This window comes from Rhineura floridana, chromosome 7, assembly GCF_030035675.1.
Source record: "Rhineura floridana isolate rRhiFlo1 chromosome 7, rRhiFlo1.hap2, whole genome shotgun sequence".
NCBI lineage: Eukaryota > Metazoa > Chordata > Lepidosauria > Squamata > Rhineuridae > Rhineura > Rhineura floridana.
In genome coordinates, this window is record NC_084486.1 from 59,280,329 (window position 1) to 59,301,166 (window position 20,838).

Here is a 20,838-nt window from a genome sequence, read left to right on the forward strand (position 1 = left end):
GGGGGATCTTAAAGCCTTAAGCCATAATGTCTTAATAAAAGACTCTTAACCTGATCTAATGCATCTGAGAAGTTTCTTGAGCAACTTAACTCCAACGTAATGTATGCTGTTTCACGCAACAACGCACACACGTCAACATAAAATGAATCTTGCATTGTCCTCTAAGACTATACAGGGTAACCAAACACTCTGTCCCTTTAGTTAAAAAGTCCCAAGTTCCTTTGTACCTTACATTATCTTCCCTTTGCCACTTAGGGAAGGAGGTTATTCCAATTTAGATCCTTTCAGCACACCAGATTAATAAAAGAATTTATAAATTAATACAGCACACCATGACCATGCAACTACATTTTCCAAATGCAATCACTTCACGGCACAGATCCATATGGAACCTGTTCTTGTGATGGCTTCACCCCAACACTTCACTGTTTCACCAACACATGGCCAGTGAGGCTAAAAATTAACACTTGCAGAGCACAAGGTGATTACTGCAGAGTAGTAATCTAGTTTAGAGATTGCAGAACAGAAAAAGGAAAATGGAGAACAAGACTTAAGGGAGAAATATAGCCTAACAGCTTTTGGTGAGCATCTTGAAGGAAACGAGGGTTGGGGGAATGGGTACCATGAGGTGAAAAACTCCCCTCCCTCTTGCTATAGGGTAACATTTTTGGAGAGACGGGCACACATTTCCTTCTTCACTCTCCAGGGCTATATTAGGGGAAGGTCTCAAGGAGGGGAAGAAAGCTCTCTTATTTCCTCCCTGCCTCTGCCTCCTCCAACCCAGAGGCCTGAAGAGCATGGAACACTTTTGTGAAGGGCAGAATAAACAAAAAACAGGAGGTGTAGATACACTGTAACATTTTGTTAACATTTGTTACATTAGACACAATTGTTACACTGTGTGTCTAAAACAATGGCAAAGCATCTGACTCCAAACCTATAATATGCAAAAATATGTAACACAATATATTTCCTTTCAACATTAGTCTTCTTCTTCCAAGTAAAACAATTTAACGCAAGCTGAATTTTATCCCTATACCTCTTGGTATCATATTGCTTATGTCCCCAAAGACATTAGTGAATATCTGTAAAAGCAGATTAATTAACCTTTTTGGAACACTTTCTTTCTGCTACATGTCAGAATAAATCTGCTACCTTTTAACTCCAAAGCATTTAAAGTTAACCTGGACATTATGTAGTTTGCCAAACAGACTGCAAGTACTGGAAGGTGGAATTTGTTCTCTGAAACCAGATATCCCTTTCCTCACAGAGAGGAAATAATATGCCTGAAGGGCTTCATGGCCCTTTAACTTGATCAAAGAGTGGATGTTATAGGAAATAGAGGGAAAAGAGTTTGTTCTTCTACAGTTTCAAAGTATTCTTCAAGAATACTGGTACGTTTAAAGTTAAAAGGACCGGGCTTTTGCCAGATGTCTAACAGAAAACAGTGTGGATGCCAGACAAGCCCCCTTGGGAAGAACGTTCCATAGTTGGAGCACCACCGCCAAAAACTTCTCACCTTTTCATTGCAGCCCATGTGTTGCAGGAGAGCCATCCTCCTGACACTGGCATCACTGCACCTTACCTGGATGGGGTGAGGCAGGGCAGCAGTGAGGTTTGGGCTGGGTGGGTGCACCTGTAGATGTGTATCTACTAGCTTTTGCATGCAGCCCTGACCTCACCACCATCTTGCCCTGTCCAAGTAAGGTGCAGCAATTCTGGTGTTCGGGGGTAGTTCTGCCTCACCACACGGGCTGCTACTGCTCTTTCTCAATGCCACCCATTTCACAGCTGACAAGGTTGGCTCTCAGAGAAGGGTCTCAGCAGATGACCTAAGACCACAAAGAGGTTGATATGGGAGAAGACAGTCCTTAAGGTACCTGCGCTCCAAGGCCATTTACCACATGGGCTTTTGTTTCAGGGCCCAATTCCTCAATTTGATGCTTTTTACCCTTAATGGCTTTTTGAACTGTTCCAACTGGAATGACTGAGAAAAAAAACCCGATGCACATAAGGCGCTACAGGTCAAAATGACTGGAAAATGCTCTTTAAAGTTATTAGTTACCCATATGACTACAAATGCTTAGCCTGGAATTGTTCTGTCCATTTTATGCGGTAAAGGACTGTAGAGGGTGAAAACACAATACTCTTGTCTACTTTCACAATAGCCAATTCATTCACTTCCCTTAACATCACTACAAACAATCCTCAGGTGTCAAGAGTACCCCCACAGGTTTACAAAACACCTTCACAAACCTGAATTGTTTTAACAGTTTCCCCAGTTTTTCCAGTGAAGAACATAAATAAGTGAATCACCTTAAGGCAACATGAAGCCAATATGGCCCTATTAACAGCATGGGATTGGACGTAAGTTAGTCAGTTTGACAACATTATATCAATTGAATCTAATAACAGTATCCCTTTTATTATCTCAAATCCTCATTTTGGATACATGAGCAACTTGATCCTATGGATAGCTGAAATGGCAAATGTGGTACATAGGGGCCCGCTTCTCGGCATTCTGCTAATACGGCGCCAGCGGGCGATCAGCTGGAGGGGGGGCTGGAGCTCCCTGCACTCCAGCTGATCATGACGGAGGAGGGGAAGATCAGCTGTAGTGCAGTACAGCTGATCTTCTCCTCTTCTGGTGCGATCAGACTCCCCCGCTTGAGCCGATCGCGCCCAAGGAGGGGAAGATCAGCTTCTCCTCTTCTGGCGTGATCAGACTCCCACTCGAGCTGATTGCGCCTGAGGGGGGGAACATCTGATCTTCTCTTCCTCTGGTGCAATCAGTGGGTTATGTTCCAGACCCCCGCGCTACAGCTGATCTGCTTTTCGGCGGTTTTCGCTTTTCGGTGGGGGTTTGGAACCTAACCTGCCGTATGAGTGGGGCCCTACTGTACAATGTGCCTAGCTTTGCTCCATGGTAAGGTTACACCACCTCTGGACTTTGACCTCCACTTTAGGCTGCTACAGGGCAGGGCACATCTTCACTCTGGCAGGCTTGAGAGGCCCACAGGAAACTGAATAACTCACACCTGCTTCTAGCATATGTGTCTTTAGTGTAGCACCACTGTGGATGGATACAGGTGTCCATTTTACCAAACATAGGCATCTGAAGTAAGGTCAGCTCATCAGTTCATCCTTGCCACTTGGCAAGATGATACAGACAAATGGCTGATTAAGTGGTTACATGAACATTGTGAAAAGTTACCACTTGGTAAATGGCTGTCTGCAGTCATTCAACATCATATGGTGGGCAGACAGTGCTTATGTTCTTAAACCAGTTTTGGGTGATGCTTCAGCAATAGTGTGTCAAGCACACTACGGTTTCTTTCAGTGTTCATTGTTCTTAAATGTGCAAAAGCTATTATTTATCATTTTAACTATAGCTCAGGTATCATTACCGTTTCTGAAAGTATCACTGCTTCAGACTGTTGCAAAGAAATATCTGTTGACTTGAATTCTTTTTCAAATATCTCTTGGTGCTTGCTGTTCCTCTTTTCTTTCTTCTTATCCTTCTTTTCTTTATCTGGATCATCCTTATCCAACTTATCTTGTGATCTAGAATGCATCTTCTTTGGCAGAAGAGGCTCAAGCACAAACCTAAAGGGTATTAACATTTACCAAGGCCATTAATGTATCATTATCAATCACTACATCTCTATGTGAAACAACAGCATAACTTCAGTCCATCATCCCTCTATTAACCAAGCAAACTTAAAGGTATTATAACGGAGTGATGGAATAGCTAACAAGTCTTGGCTCTTACGTATCAACATTCACAGCAGACTCTGTTATGGAACAGCCCTAATTCATGTAGTAGATTAACAGCACAATCCTAGGAATGTCTACTCAGAAGTAGGTCTCATTGTGTTCTCTGAGACTTACTCCCAGGTAACTACAGGATAGCAGCTTTGTTGCTCCACTCGAGTTCAATACACTTTTTGAACGGAAAAATATCTGTTTGATTTATTTGATACAACAATAAGGGAAAAGTATATGTTACTTTATTCATGCTTTTTTAAAAAAAGCATGCTGAAACCGACATTTTTTTTGGGGGGGGAATGTAGTTGTATCATTTCAATCTGGAAAGTGATTGTGATCCAGATCAGGGATCCATGCTAATTCCCCATCAAAAATCATCCTCCTGCTGCTGTTTGCCACCTGTGATGCTGTTACTTTCAGGAACAAATGGCAGCTGGGTTTGGGGGAGGGGAGTGATTTCCAGCAGGAAATGGGCCTGAGGCCTCACGTTGGAAGCATGTTCCAAATCAGGGTCAGTTTAAACATAATTTTTCAAAGTTTGACTAATGTAATGTTAAGTTGGGCTGTTAGAAATGTAAGTCGATGAAACTCTGTATGTGTAAATGTTGAAATAAAGAACTTCTGGAAACATCATTGTATAGCTACTATATGTGTTTGCTTATGTATATATATATAATGTAATGTACCAATAGTAGCAGACATGTATATATATGATTGAGGCAGAGCTCAATTGTCCCCCAAACATGCAAGTTTCTCTGCATAACCAATTGTCCTTCCTCCCTGCACATGACTATTGGCTGTTGGGTGAACAAAATGAAAAAGGAGGGTCATGTGGAACATAATGGAGAAATGTTGGTACAGAATTATTTGGGCATCTGATCTACTTCTAAGTGCTGTCTCCAGTCATAAGATATATTAGCTCTTTGGAGCGTCCTCTCTCAATTTTGAAGACCAGCAACAAAGAATATGATACCTGACTTCACAGGTCAGAAACATCTGCATTCTGATGCGTTTTTAAAAAAATAACATTGTCATTATCACATGTCAAGAACTGCAAGAATTCAGTACAACTATCTGAATCTGTTTCAGAACAGAGCTGAAATTAATAAATTGGCCTCAGTGAAGCCTTCAAAAAGAGGAGAGAAATTATCAGAATTTTAATGCCAAAATCTAGACATGCCTGCAAATTTTAATATATTTATCAAAAAGCGCAAAGACCATGCAGAACAGGCATATTTATGTACCTTAGGAATATAACTTAATAATAGTCTCTCATAGCCTGGATTTGATTGTCATAAAAATCTAACAAGAGAGTAGAGAGAAGATGCTAGAGTATGTATGCATTAGACCACACCTACCCATCAGAGCCTGGTCTCGAAGGTGCACTATCAGATGAAATTGAGGAAACTGAAGCAATAGACAGTGGCCTCGAAGATGAAGGCATTGTGAATGATCTAACCATGGACCTTGGCCGACTACCTCGTCTATCATCCACAATTGAGGGCTACAAAAACAGCAAACATAATTCTTCTGTTACACGAGAACAACCAAATATGTGAATGTAATATATCATAGCTTTATGAGATGATAATTATATTAAAAAATTCAGGGTTATTTAGGTCTCATTCACCTGCGTAGGCAGAAGAATACTTTTCCAATAGGTTTTCCTTGAAGAAAGGCATTTTGAATTAAAGTTATGTTAATCAAGGCCACAACGATTACCATGCTCTCTCTCCCTCATACATGTATGTATGCTTTAAAATAGGCATGGCTAGTGTGCCTAACTTGTGGCCCTCTAGATGTTGCTGAACTACAGCTCCAATCAGCCCCAGCCAGTGTGGCCACAGGTCAGGGATGATGGGAGTTGTAGTTCAGCGGCAGAAGTTAATCATACCTGCTTACTCAAACACCAAATATAATTCAAATGAACAAAAATGTTACATTTATTTATTTAGTTAATTTATATACCACTTTATATTTCAGAAATCTCTAAGTGGTTTACATATTCTAACAAAAAGGAATCAGTATAAGAAATGCAATACAAATCCACATTCAGAACCAAACAATACTACTATTTCTACTACTACTATTAATTAATTAATTTTATTTATTACATTTATATACCACCCCATAGCCGAAGCTCTCTGGGCGGTTTACAGCTATTAAAAACAATAAAAACAAATATACAAATTTTAAAACACAAAAAACAATTTAAAAACACAAGCCCCCCAAAAATTAAAAAATAATTTAAAAACACATGGTAAAATGCCTGGGAGAAGATGAAAGTCTTGACCTGGCACTGAAAAGATAACAGTGTGGGCACCAGGCGCACCTCATCAGAGAGTTCATTCCATAATTTGGGGGCCACCACTGAGAAGGCCCTCTTCCTTGTTGCCATCCTCCCAGCTTCCCTTGGAGTAGGCACCGGGAGGAGGGCCTTAGATGTTGAGCGTAATGTACGGGTGGGTTCATGTCAGGAGACATGAATTAATATTAATAGAATATTAATATTAATAGAATATTAATATTAATAGAATATTAATTCTATATTTTAAGTAACATAATTAAGCATTAGATATCTCTAAATGTAAGTACATAAGTAAAATAACTCGGAACCACAAAAGCAAATCATATAAAAACCATCAAAATACATCAAGATACAACATCAACATGTAACACAATTACAGTATACTGTATATCATCAGGCAAAACTCATTACAAAAAGAAGCACACATCATAATAGAATCATCAAAATCATTCACATTCACATTACATAAAATTAATCTAAACATAAAACCCCGCCCCCCTTTCCATACACAATCACTCAACAGTCACACTGTCCTTATACCCAACAACATGACTTCATCCACTCAATTCTTTCTTCACTAAAACATTCAAATGTTCATCTAGCCAATGGTCGGGTACAGGGAAATAAATCTACGAAATAAAACAATCCAATAGCAGCGGGGGGGGGGGGGAAATGGAACAGCACTCATTTCCACCCCATCTCTTACCAGGGGCAATGCAGACACCCTCTCCCCACCTCTCATCTAGGGAGATTAAGCCCTTCCCCACCAACAGATTCTCACCCTATAGGGAGTATGGCGCAGCCACCAGCATGCCTGGCACTCACTACCTCACAGGGAGACAAAAATAAAGTATCCCTTATACAAACACACATTAGTACTGAGATACATAAATCTGGTTTCACAGAGAAAGATGGATGGAGCAAAAAAGAAGTTCCTTTTTTTAATGAAGGCAGAATTTACAGTTCTGAATATTTATTCAAGGTTTGTTAGCCATTAATAACTAATATATGCACAAAATAATTGAATTCTGACAACAAAAATAGGAATCTCATGCTGCTTGATCACAGGTAGATTTTCCACCCTGTCGAGTAGTAGTAGGCTGGTGCTGCATGAGACAGACAGAAATGATAAAACACCATGCATTCTGACAGTTATTAGCTGCAGATCTGAGGGAGGGTGAAAGGATAATATCTGTGTATAAGCATACCAGTCAGTTCCTGGAGTATGTTAATATGAAACAAGTGACATATAAGCAGAGTTTATGTCAATATCTCTCTTCTTATGGGAAGCACATTATTGTTTAGGGCAGGCATGGCTAACTGGTGATCCCTAATGTAATTTTATCTGCCCTCTCATGGCCTCATCAACAATGTTTTTGAGATGTAAGAAACAGAGACACTTTAATGTAGTATCCTTCTTTTGAATGTGGCATGTATCATAGAGAGTTTGAATTACAGGAGACAGAAATAACATGACTTTGTTTCCTTTTTTGACAATTCCCTTAGTTTATGGGGATCAATGATTTGGCTAAAATGGGGAGGGCAAGAGCAAGACTTGTAGAACCTTCCTACAAGCTTCACCTTTCTCCCATAATTTGAGCGCTAGTGATATCTCAACTTTATTATAACGCTGTCTATTCCTGTATCCAGACTAGTCTGGAGAACAGAGGCCCACAGAAAATACAGATTTGTCCATTACTGAGAGGTTCAGTGTATCAAATAGGCAAGGTAAGAACTGTATACGCAAAACAAGAGTACTGAATTGTACACTGTTCAGGTTGCTGGATGTAAAGATTTCTCTTTCTCTGTTGCTTGATACTAGTTTAAAAGCATGTAATCCTCTTGGCAAAAAAGAAATCAACATGGATTGTGGACGTCAAGTTCAGGGTTCACAATGATTTTCTTAAAAGAATGTTTGTGTTTTAGTCTTCTCAGATGCCAGTTTTTTGCTCCAAGCAGTTCTGAATTTTACCCTTTTGCTCTCTATAATGAAAGAGTTTGGGACAAGGGACACCTGACAAGTGTACTGTGTTTGCTCATTCCAATACACCATGCTTATCCAAAGTGAATTTTACACATGACAATAGGGTCCATGCACTCATATACATACACACCACCCTCAGAAGTATACATGGCTAACTTGCAGACTTCTAGAGAAGACACATGGTCATGGAAGCATCATTTTTGCGAACAGGCAACTCCATGAAAGTCAAACACATGTGCCTGTGAAGATTTCTATGATGGCAGAAGCCCTGCCATCATTGCAGAAACACTTCTCTAACATGGATGTGATTTACCACAACTGTACCTTGGTGATAAGCCCAGAGGGTGCTTTGGGCATCCCAGTGATGATCATGAGGAAACAGCTATAATATGCAAACCTCCCTCAGTCTTGTTGGAACAAATTAATGCTGGGGGTGACAGAACTCAATCAGCACTAACAAATGTTGTGTGGTGTTAACAGACAGGCTTTCCTCTTCCAATACATTCCAAGCAATTAGTAGGTTATACGAAGGAAAAATCGTTGACTGCTGTACTTATTATACAGCCACAAGATCGGCTGTATACTATAGCCAGCATGGATTTTTCGCATTCTGTAATGCTAAATTGAAAATACCCCACTACCATTCTGATGCTTCCCATAAGCTCATTTCAAAACAAAACCTTACAAAACTTATAGTCCTGAACTCAGAAACGCTTGCTTAACAACCTTCTCAATTTTCATGGCGATACACAAAACGGTCAGAGAGAACAGAGAGTTCAAAGTGTAACAAGAGAGACAGAAAAACTAGAGCCCTTTTGGACTTTTTTCTGTCAGAGTTCTCATAATTTGTTAAAATTAATTAAAAATCACCCATGTTCACAGAGTACCTGTAATCCAATTACTGATCTTGCCCCATACTCTGACCTTCATCTTCTGCAGTTTAAAAGTTAAAAAAAAATGCCTGGCTGATTTTTAATTAATTTGGACTACGACCTGGGAGACCAGGGTTCAAATCCCCACATAGCCATGAAGCTCACTGGGTGACCTTGGGCCAGTCACTGCCTCTCATCCTCAGAGGAAGGCAATGATTGCTGTAAACCGCCTAGATAGCTTTGGCTATTGGGAGGTATACAAGTGCAATAAATATATAAATAAATGGTATACCCCCTCTGAATACCGTTTACCATGAAAACCCTATTCATGGGGTCGTCATAAGTCAGGATCGACCTGAATGCAGTTCATTTCATTCTCAGCATTGGAGTGAATGATAAGGCGAGGCATGCTCAGTAAGAACCAACTGTCAGTGTTCTAAAAGCCAGACTCACAGCAGCTGGGTTTGGCTAATCAGGGGGCTACACCCGCACCAGACTTTATTCCACTTGAGACAGTAATGGCTTCCGAAAAAGAATCCTGTGAAGTGTAGTTTGTGAAGGATGCTGAGATGAGACTCCTATTCCCCTGACAGAACTCCAGAGTGGTTTAACAGTCAGCCACTCTGATTGAAGCTCTGTGAGGGGAACAGAGCATCTCCTAGCAACTCTCAGCACCCTTCACTAACTACACTTCCCAGGATTCTTTGGGAGAAGCCATGACTGTCTAAAGAGAAATAAAGGTCTGGTGTGGGATGTGGTCAGTGACAGCTTTGGTTTAAATATGGGTGGGAGTCTACATGTGCCTGCTGTAGAATAAAAAGGTGGGGGAAATGCTGAAAAGCGATACTGTTCACAATGTTTTCTTTTTGGAAAGGAAAGGGGCTTCCTCTCTGCCCAGTGCCCACCCATCCAATCTCTTCCCCTTCCCCTCCTCTTCTTCCCTTCCCCTTTCCCAGGTCAGGTTCACCTATCCTAAGCATGATTGTACAGGAGTAAATCCCATTAAAAAGCATGCAAATAATCAAACTTGCCCTCCCCTCCTGCTCCTTCCTATCCCCTCACTCTTGCCCCTCCCCTCCCCTCCTCCTCCTCCCTCTCCCTTCCCCCATGGTCAGTTTTACCTATCTTAAGCATGATTGCACGGGACTAAATCCCACTGAACTCAATAAGCATGCAAATGATCAAACCTGCCCTCCTTCTCCCTTCCATAATCTCCCTTTTGCCCCTCCCCTCCCTCTTCCTTCACCTCTCCCCCTACTTTTCCAATCCCGTACTTCAGCTTCCCCTCCCCTCCCTTTCTTCTTCCCTCTCCTGTCCCCTCCCCCTTCTCTTCCCCCTCCACCATGGTCAGTTTTACTTATCCTAAATATGACTGCATGGGAGTAAATCCCATTGAACTCAATAAGTACGCAAATGATCAGACTTGCTTTTTCCCTCCTTACCCTCTCCTCTCCCTTCTTCCTCCCCTCTCCTCTTCCTTCTTCCTCCTCCTCTGACGCCTCCCTCCCTCCCTCTTCTCACCCACATGCTCAGGTTTACCTATCCTAAGCATGGTTACATGGGAGTAAATCCCACTGAAATCACTAAATATGCAAATGATCAATCCATTATCAGCCAACTTGATCCCATTTCTTACCTCCCGGCAAAGAAAATTGCAGTTTAATAATGTACCTATAGCCAGCATTGAAATAACAAAAACAAGACATGTGCTGTGCTGATCTTGTTTTAGCAGGGAGGAAACAAAGATATTAAGATAGTTGATAGAGTTCAGATAGGTCCTTTAAATATGTTTGCAATTTTAGTGAAGATTCCTGTAGTAAATCATTTTATTTTGCTTCTGTTTCTGTGAATATGTGAAGTACAGCAACACTTTGCAACACTAAAAAAAAACTCCAAAACAATTGTGGAATAATGGCAATGACTATTCTGCAGAATAGTTTCCAATGGACATGAGGAGGGTCTTAGTTTGCACAAGATAAAACAGTGGGAGGTGAAATATATTCTAGCAAAATTATAGGTGTGCTCTATGTTTTTAATTGGCCTTGCCCACCTTGCCTTAAATGAAGTGGTTTAAGCACAGCAGGCTGAAAACATGCATCTTGGGCAGGCCATGTTTGTTTTTTCCAACAGCTAGAGTCATTGCTTAACTAGCAACATATTGTAATCTGTCTGATTTCACATCAAACTGCAGTTTCGCATTCAACTGTTAATGCACCCAAAATAGAAATAGAACATAACCTCCAATTTGAAACACAAAAGGCTGCCTTCACCATTATATGACACTGACCAATAAAAAGGCTTTGAAATTAATAAAAAGATTGACACAGATTTCTAGAATAAATAATGAGACAAATATAATTTTCTAGGTTAGATTCTCTGTAGAAACAGTAGTAACACAGGAAAGAAGCAAAGAAAGAAAAACACCAACAAACATATAAAAATGTAATTCTCCATCTTTGAAGATGGCAGGTGTGGCCACCACTCACCATATGGTCAGAGGCACATGTTACCAAATCCTTCCAAGCTACACAGGAAGTAGATTGGACTGTGAAAGACCAATCCAAATTGTGTTTGCATTTTTACAAATGTGTAGGGTAGTACAATATTTCAGAGAGGAGGTCAGGTCTCCTGCTACCCTGGTGCATTCGCTATAGCTACCCAATTTCCCTGCTATTTAAAGTTTGATAGAAATATCTGTGGGCTATAGGTACATTCTTAAATCACAAGTTTTTTTTGCCTATTAGTGAATTATGAATTACGCACAGTAAAGAAGTATGCTATGTATTTAAAGAAGTAGCCCATCCAATGTGGTTTTAAAACATCAGTATAAGGGATGCTATTTTTGATTGTATACTTGTGTTTATTTTATTTTCTGAAAATCAGAGATGTGTAGGAACACACATGTGTAGGATGATAGCTCTCCTGCTATCATGGAGAACGATGGTCTCGGGGAAGGAGAGCATCCAGCTGAGGAAGAGGGAAACGATCCCTTAGAAGGGACCCATTCCTTGGGGGATGAGCAGCTATCCTCTCGTGCCGAGGATATATCTCCAGGGGGTGGAGGGATCCTTGTAGTGGGTGATTCGATCATTAGGAACATAGACAGTGGGGTGTGTGATGGGCGTGTAGACCGCAAGGTGTTTTGCCTGCCTGGTGCGAAGGTTGCGGATATCGCCTGTCGTTTAGATAGTTTGGTAGACAGTGCTGGGAAGGAGTCAGTGGTCGTGGTGCATGTTGGCACCAACGACATGGGGAAATGCAGCCGTGAGGTCCTGCAAGCAAAATTTAGGTTGCTAGGTAGGATGCTGAAAGCCAGGACCTCCAAGGTGGCTTTCTCTGAAATGCTACCGGTTCCACGCGCAGGACCAGCCAGACAGGCCCAGCTTCGCAGTCTCAATGCGTGGATGAGACGATGGTGTCGGGTGGAAGGGTTCGGATTTGTTAGGCACTGGGGAACATTTTGGGACAAGCCGGGCCTGTACAAAAGGGACGGGCTCCACTTGAACCAGAATGGAACCAGACTGCTGGCACTTAAAATTAAAAAGGTAGCAGAGCAGCTTTTAAACTGACTGAGGGGGGAAACCCGACAGGAGCTGAGAAAGGTCCGGTTCGGAATAAACCTCCCCCCTGGGATAAAAACCAAAGAAATGATGAAATTTTAAAAGGGGTAGGCCTAGAAGTAGGCATTGTGAGAGCAGGGGCACAGGATATAAATTCAGAAGAGCAAAATTACCACAGGCCTAACCACAAGTGCCAAAGACACTTGAAGAGAGACACTGCTTACAAGTGCCTGTACGCTAATGCTAGGAGCCTCCGAACCAAGATGGGAGAACTGGAGTGCTTGGTCTTAGAGAAGAGCATTGATATAGTGAGCATAACAGAGACCTGGTGGAATGGAGAAAACCAGTGGGATACGGTTATCCCTGGATATAAACTATATCGGAAGGACAGGGAAGGACGTATTGGTGGCGGAGTCGCTCTATACGTGAAAGAAGGCATTGAATCCAGCAAGCTCGAAACCCCAAAAGAGGCAGACTCCTCCACAGAATCGTTGTGGGTGGTGATACCGTGCCCCAGGAGGGACTTAATACTGGGAACGATCTATCGTCCCCCTGATCAAAATGCTCAGGGAGACCTTGAGATGAGATATGAAATTGAGGAAGCATCCAAACTAGGAAAGGTGGTAGTAATGGGTGACTTCAACTACCCGGACATAGACTGGCTGCATATGTGTTCCAGTCATGACAAAGAAGCAAAGTTTCTAGATATTCTAAATGACTATTCCCTAGACCAGTTGGTCATGGAACCGACCAGAGGGACGGCAACCCTGGACTTAATCCTCAGTGGGGACCAGGACCTGGTGCGAGATGTAAGTGTTGTTGAACCGATTGGGAGCAGTGACCACAGTGCTATTAAATTAAACATACATGTAACTGGCCAATTGCCAAGAAAATCCAACACGGTCACATCTGACTTCAAAAGAGGAAACTTCACAAAAATGAGGGGATTGGTAAAAAGAAAACTGAAAAACAAAGTCCAGAGGGTCACATCACTCGAAAATGCTTGGAAGTTGAACTGGAGTGCATACCAAAGATCAGAAAAGGTACCGGCAGGGCCAAGAAGATGCCAGCATGGTTAACAAGCAAAGTCAAGGAAGCTCTTAGAGGTAAAAAGTCTTCCTTCAGAAAATGGAAGTCTTGTCCGAATGAAGAAAATAAAAAAGAACACAAACTCTGGCAAAAGAAATGCAAGAAGACAATAAGGGATGCTAAAAAAGAATTTGAGGAGCACATTGCTAAGAACATAAAAAACAACAACAAAAAAATCTATAAATACATTCAAAGCAGGAGACCATCTAGGGAGACAATTGGACCCTTGGATGATAAGGGAGTCAAAGGTGTACTAAAGAACGATAAGGAGATTGCAGAGAAGCTAAATGAATCCTTTGCATCTGTCTTCACAGTGGAAGATATAGGGCAGATCCCTGAACCTGAACTAACATTTGCAGGAAGGGATTCTGAGGAACTGAGACAAATAGTGGTAACGAGAGAGGAAGTTCTAAGCTTAATGGACAATATAAAAACTGACAAATCACCGGGCCCGGATGGCATCCACCCGAGAGTTCTCAAAGAACTCAAAGGTGAAATTGCTGATCTGCTAACTAAAATATGTAACTTGTCCCTCGGGTCCTCCTCTGTGCCTGAGGACTGGAAAGTGGCAAATGTAACACCAATCTTCAAAAAGGGATCCAGAGGGGATCCCGGAAATTACAGGCCAGTTAGCTTAACTTCTGTCCCTGGAAAACTGGTAGAAAGTATTATTAAAGCTAGATTAACCAAGCACATAGAAGAACAAGCCTTGCTGAAGCAGAGCCAGCATGGCTTCTGCAAGGGAAAGTCCTGTCTCAGTAACCTATTAGAATTCTTTGAGAGTGTCAACAAGCATATAGATAGAGGTGATCCAGTGGACATAGTGTACTTAGACTTTCAAAAAGCGTTTGACAAGGTACCTCACCAAAGGCTTCTGAGCAAGCTTAGCAGTCATGGAATAAGAGGAGAGGTCCTCTTGTGGATAAGGAATTGGTTAAGAAGCAGAAAGCAGAGAGTAGGAATAAACGGACAGTTCTCCCAATGGAGGGCTGTAGAAAGTGGAGTCCCTCAACGATCGGTATTGGGATCTGTACTTTTCAACTTGTTCATTAATGACCTAGAATTAGGAGTGAGCAGTGAAGTGGCCAAGTTTGCTGACGACACTAAATTGTTCAGGGTTGTTAAAACAAAAAGGGATTGCGAAGAGCTCCAAAAAGACCTCTCCAAACTGAGTGAATGGGCGGAAAAATGGCAAATGCAATTCAATATAAACAAGTGTAAAATTATGCATATTGGAGCAAAAAATCTGAATTTCACATATACGCTCATGGGGTCTGAACTGGCGGTGACCGACCAGGAGAGAGACCTCGGGGTTGTAGTGGACAGCACGATGAAAATGTCGACCCAGTGTGCGGCAGCTGTGAAAAAGGCAAATTCCATGCTAGCAATAATTAGGAAAGGTATTGAAAATGAAACAGCCGATATCATAATGCCGTTGTATAAATCTATGGTGCGGCCGCATTTGGAATACTGTGTACAGTTCTGGTTGCCTCATCTCAAAAAGGATATTATAGAGTTGGAAAAGGTTCAGAAGAGGGCAACCAGAATGATCAAGGGGATGGAGCGACTCCCTTACGAGGAAAGGTTGCAGCATTGGGGGCTTTTTAGTTTAGAGAAAAGGCAGGTCAGAGGAGACATGATAGAAGTGTATAAAATTATGCATGGCATTGAGAAAGTGGATAGAGAAAAGTTCTTCTCCCTCTCTCATAATACTAGAACTCGTGGACATTCAAAGAAGCTGAATGTTGGAAGATTCAGGACAGACAAAAGGAAGTACTTCTTTACTCAGCGCATAGTTAAACTATGGAATTTGCTCCCACAAGATGCAGTAATGGCCACCAGCTTGGATGGCTTTAAAAGAAGATTAGACAAATTCATGGAGGACAGGGCTATCAATGGCTACTAGCTGTGATGGCTGTGCTCTGCCACCCTAGTCAGAGGCAGCATGCTTCTGAAAACCAGTTGCCGGAAGCCTCAGGAGGGGAGAGTGTTCTTGCACTCGGGTCCTGCTTGCGGGCTTCCCCCAGGCACCTGGTTGGCCACTGTGAGAACAGGATGCTGGACTAGATGGGCCACCGGCCTGATCCAGCAGGCTCTTCTTATGTTCTTAGTGATCCTTAAGCAATTTCTAATTATTTATATGGACAATGTATTTAAAGAAGTAGCCCATCCAATGTGGTTTTAAAACATCAGTATAAGGGATGCTATTTTTGATTGTATACTTGTGTTTATTTTATTTTCTGAAAATCAGAGATGTGTAGGAACACATTAGTGATCCTTAAGCAATTTCTAATTATTTATATGGACAATTTTTTGTGTGAAGATAAGGTATCTCTGAAATGACAAGAGGGTCTCATTATTTTGCCTAGCTTCAGTGTTCATACATGATTTGTGTAGTTAATAAACCTTGAAAAATCTGCTCCTCTGTGTGGGGCCAAATACGCAACATATGTCACCATGACAAAAGCAGAGAGAGTAATATTGAGTTTGTGCACCCAAGATTTACAATTATATATTTTCTGAGAAATTTTGGAGTGTGTATATATTTGTTTCATCATAATCTGTGGAAGGATAAATAAATTACACATCGGTACTTCCATGCTTTTTTAATTCATTTTTTTTCTATTTCAAGTATGCAGTGATTCTAAAGAAAACATCCAAGACCAATACAAGGGGGCTTATTTGGTTTACTCTGTTAACACCCAAATCATAAAAGCAACAAAGCCATCCAAGTAGCCCTATTCAGATACAATGCTAGCTCCCTGTAAATGATAGTTTGCAAATTAGGAACTTGCCAGGGGCATGTGTTTCGTTTTCTTCCTCCCTCCCTGTAGCAATTTCTCCCTTCCTCCTCAGCAAATCATGGATGATGCAAATCAGGTTTCCTTGTAAGCATGGTTGGTTCCACACTTGTTAAAGTTCTTCTTTAACCAGAGACTTAATCAGGGATCAGGTTTATTCTGATTCAGGAATCAGCAGCAACTGATCATGGATCATCTGAAGTTGCATAATCTTGATTCCCCCCCCCCCGTAAAGGAATTAAAGCAAACTTAGAGCTTCAGGTTAACTTTGGAAGACATATCGCGTATTATTCCTTGACATCTACTCATGACTTTAAAGGATGGATGCTTCAAAAAAAGTAAAAATTGCATACTATCTTGATTTTAAAGGAAACAGGTCTTTCACAATGAACACAGTATACTTGAACATCTGATGTTCTTATCTTTTTTGGCTGCCTCTTAGGCACAGCTTGGAAAAGTTACTTTTTTGAACTACAACTCCCATCAGCCCAATCCAGTGGCCATGCTGGCTAGGGCTGATGGGAGTTGTAGTTCAAAAAAGTAACTTTTCCAAGCTCTGCTCTTAAGGTTATATTTTATTTTATTTAACAAAATTTATATACTACTTCATTGCAGAAAACCTCTATGCAATTTACAGACGTCACTGTAAAGTACAGAGCTGAAACACTTGAAAAACATATTGAAATGACCTTTAAGAGGCCTTTAAGTTTCTATGCAATCATTCCTGGTGACTTCAAACCAGAGCTTGGAAAAGTTACTTTTTTTAAACTACAACTCCCATCAGCCCCAGCCAGCATGGCCACTGGATCAGGCTGATGGGAGTTGTAGTTCAAAAAAGTAACTTTTCCAAGCTCTGCTTCAAACTAACTGTACTTCAACAAAGAGACTTCAGAGAGAGATTCCAATATGAAACTGCTTAACTAATATTTATTAAAATGTTTTTGGGCCCAGTTGAAATTTATATATTTTTAATAAAAACATTTGTGTACTGCTATTCACCAAACAAGAAATCAAAGTGGTTTCCAATAGTCTTTCTCTCTCTGTGTGTGTGTGTGTCTGTCTGACTCTCACACACTAAAACCACTGAAAATTCAAAATCAGAAATCATTGACTTAACAACCACAGATAGATATCAGGGTTATCTTTCTTACTACAGAACATAACCATCCATTTGTCAAAGTTAAATAAGCACAGTAAATAAGGCAGTACAAGCACTAGTGACTTCTGTAGTGAATGGGTCAGTCTGAACCAGAAGCCGCTTGCTGGGTGATGTGGAGCCACCATGCTAACTCGCCAGGAGATGGGGTGCTGTTGCTTACCAGAAGGGTGAGGGGTGAGGCAGCAGGGAGGATGGTCCAGTCCTGCTGCTGCATTTGCACTGCCTTGCCCCTCCTCCTTTCCCTCCCAGTGAGCAACAGCGACCCATCATCTGGAAAGCTAGAGTAGGGGCTCTGCCCCACCCACTGAGCTGCTTCTGCTCTGAACCTATCCAGGAACGGTGAGCCAGTGGCGCTTCAGATGTTGCTGGACTACAACTCCCATAGTCTCTGATTACTGGCCATGCTGCCTGGGTCCGATGGGAGTTGGAGCGCAACAAACTCTAGAGGGCACAGGTTGCCCACCTCATTGCACAGATTTGGCTCAGTAAATCTTTTGTGTTTCAAGGCCTTTTTGGCCCCACTGTTTATATTTTCTGTGTGTTTTTCTCTTTTGACCTATGTAAATATTGTGATGGTATTCACTGGTACTGTACAGAGTATTGGGACCTCTTTTTTTGCTGCCCATGACAGCTATTTTATGCTGGCACCTATAGCACTTTTATCAAGATATTAGTACTGGCACCTCATTTTTTACCAAATAAGCACTACACACACCTGCCAACTAAAGTTTAAGACTGAGAATGGGTGTTCTAGACCATGAAAATTTATGTTACAATAACCTTATTATAATCCCCTATTGATTTAGATGCGTTAAGCATGGCTATCCCTAATTTTTTGTTTAATTATGTTGTTTGAAACTCTCAAAATACTAGAACTTAGGTCATCCAATGAAGCTAAATGTTGGAAGATTCAGGACACACAAAAGAAAGTACTTCTTCACAAAATTAAATTGTGGAATTCGCTAACTAATAGGTTTAGGCTGCAATCCAATACATAGCTACTCAGAAGTAAGCCCCACTGGATTCAGTGGGACTTACTCCCAGGTGTGTGTATTTACTTGCAGCCTTGGACAAATTCATGGAGGCTATCAGTAGCAAATAGCCATAGTGGCCGTGTATTACCGCCAGTATCAGAGGCAGTGTGTGTAAATGAGAAGCGGGCGGTTACACTCATGCCCTATGTGCGGGCTCAGATCCGGCAGAGCTCTTGTTATGTTAAGAACATCCATGTGTGAGCTAGTTTACAATTTGTACCTTATTTTTATTGATGCTTTTATTCAGCATCAAACTTTGCTTGTCTGGCTTGTTTGCAACAGTGAATTTCTCCTATAAACTATAAATGAAATTGGAGTACAGAGGATACTCTGAGAGGACACTCACCCCTCTGTCCTATCCTCCCTCTGAGCCCCTATAATAATTCAGAATTTACTGTGAATCAAAAGGGTTAACATTATTTACATTTCCCATGCATTCTAAAATTGACACTTTGATTTATTGTGTTTTTTACACAGATGGCACATGAAGAGCACTACTTACAAGAGTTCTGATACCATATTGCTTTTCAACTTTTTCTTTCAGTTGCTTAAAGCAGGCTTCCATCCTCTCATGAAATGGCCTAAGTGCTTCTGTGACTTTATCTCCATGAATTCGGATACCTTCGGTCAGGAATGGAATCTGAAACAGGCAATTATATTTAATTTTCTGGTTTTCTGTCAGCAAGAATGAAAAAGAGTAAAATGGGAATTTCATTTTAACTGTACATGTGAGGCTTTCTGGAATAATAATTCAAGAAAATGCACAAACTCACTTTTGCTCTAAGTGACTCTTAGGGGAAAAATGAATTTGTGCAAATCCTAGTGCAGTTACTTATGTTGTTAGCCCACAAAACCTGATAATTACAGTTTGTGCGTGTTCATGTGTAGTTAGTCTTTTAAAATAAATGGAGTCATCATGTTCTAAGGTATATAGCTAAATTCATCAGGATGAATAAATATTTCACTTACATTATGCTCAAAAGAATACCAAGGCATACTTCACATTAAATTAGCATGCTGTTGGATGCGGATTCTCAAGCTACACTATTAATGTCAACCCCAACAGATTTCAAGAGAATAACAGTAAAGAAACAAAGCCTGCTACCAGTAACAAATGGTATTTATGACCCTTTGCACCACACTGAAAAAAATTACAAAATACTTTGTTGGATTTTGTGTACATCAGTATTTGTTAATAAAATGTAGAAAACTACATGTTAAATGCTAAATCCGTATTTCTAATCAGAAATTGGTTTTCAAAGATTTTAGAAGGGAGAGAGAGAGGGATGAGAGAAGGCAAAATTAATTCGCTTTTATAATTGAAAATAATCATTTATGTGCAGGGCTGCTGTCACAAAACATCCATGCCAAGTTAAGATTGCATAATTAGTTCATAGTGTGGAGATGTAGCTGACCTTTCAAATGTTTTAAGACAGATATTTCATTCCCAAAGATACCGACCTCCTATGAGTCTCCTTTCCCTCAACCTTAGGGAGATAGTGGTGAAATCGTTTCCCAAACTACATGATTTTGGAGTTTGATATGCTTCACAGCAATGAAACTAAGAGGCTTCTGCTTAATAATTCATAATTAAACCATAATGCTGATTAAAAACAGATTTTTTCTCCGTAACATCACTGAACATCCATCTAAATTAGCAGATTTACAAGTATTGAAGATAATACAACCGCATTTTAAACATATCCAAGGAACATTGGCAAGGTGTCCTGAGCAAAATGTGTTTTGTTGACATTTAGCAACATACAGCTGCTGCGCCTTCTCTTGGCATATTTGAAGGAAAAGAGCAAAACTAAAAACAAAAAACAATAACAACCCCCCACAATATTTCTACTGTAACCACAGATATTTATAGCCTGTATGGATTTGTCCTTGGCAACAGAAAAAATAAACATTAACATTGCCTCTTTTCTGCTGCTTTGATTAGAACTAATGAAAGACAATTTCCTTAATCACCAAAGAGCAACTTCTAGCTATCTTCCATATGGCAGTTAAATACAGGGAGCCACAGTTGTGTTATTTTTGACCAAGGAAGGATAAGCCACAAGGGAGGCGAGCTTTCCTAATTATACATTTGCTGCAGGTCATTCCTGATTTTTTAGCGGTTATAAGTAAATAAATAATGGAATAGAAGTGATGCATTCCACAGCAGAAAATTAACACGGAAAATATCTGCTGAAACAAGATGAAAAGTGGAATGAAGTGAACATTCATGAGAAATGTTGCGCCATTGTCATTTACATTG

The 20,838-nt window shown here is 40.8% G+C and overlaps 1 protein-coding gene across 2 annotated transcripts in view; it reads right to left on the reverse strand.

Annotated features, from left to right (window-relative positions):
• The window catches only part of DOCK1 (dedicator of cytokinesis 1), a 702,192-nt gene that overhangs the window by 22,285 nt on the left and 659,069 nt on the right, over positions 1 to 20,838 (reverse strand). For both annotated transcript variants that reach the window (XM_061635676.1, XM_061635677.1), the window contains exons 47-49: positions 19,078 to 19,215; positions 5,127 to 5,272; positions 3,408 to 3,606 (exon numbers count right to left, since the gene is read on the reverse strand). In XM_061635676.1, the coding sequence (XP_061491660.1) occupies positions 3,408 to 3,606; positions 5,127 to 5,272; positions 19,078 to 19,215 (483 nt within the window). The remainder of the gene's footprint in view (positions 1 to 3,407; positions 3,607 to 5,126; positions 5,273 to 19,077; positions 19,216 to 20,838) is intronic.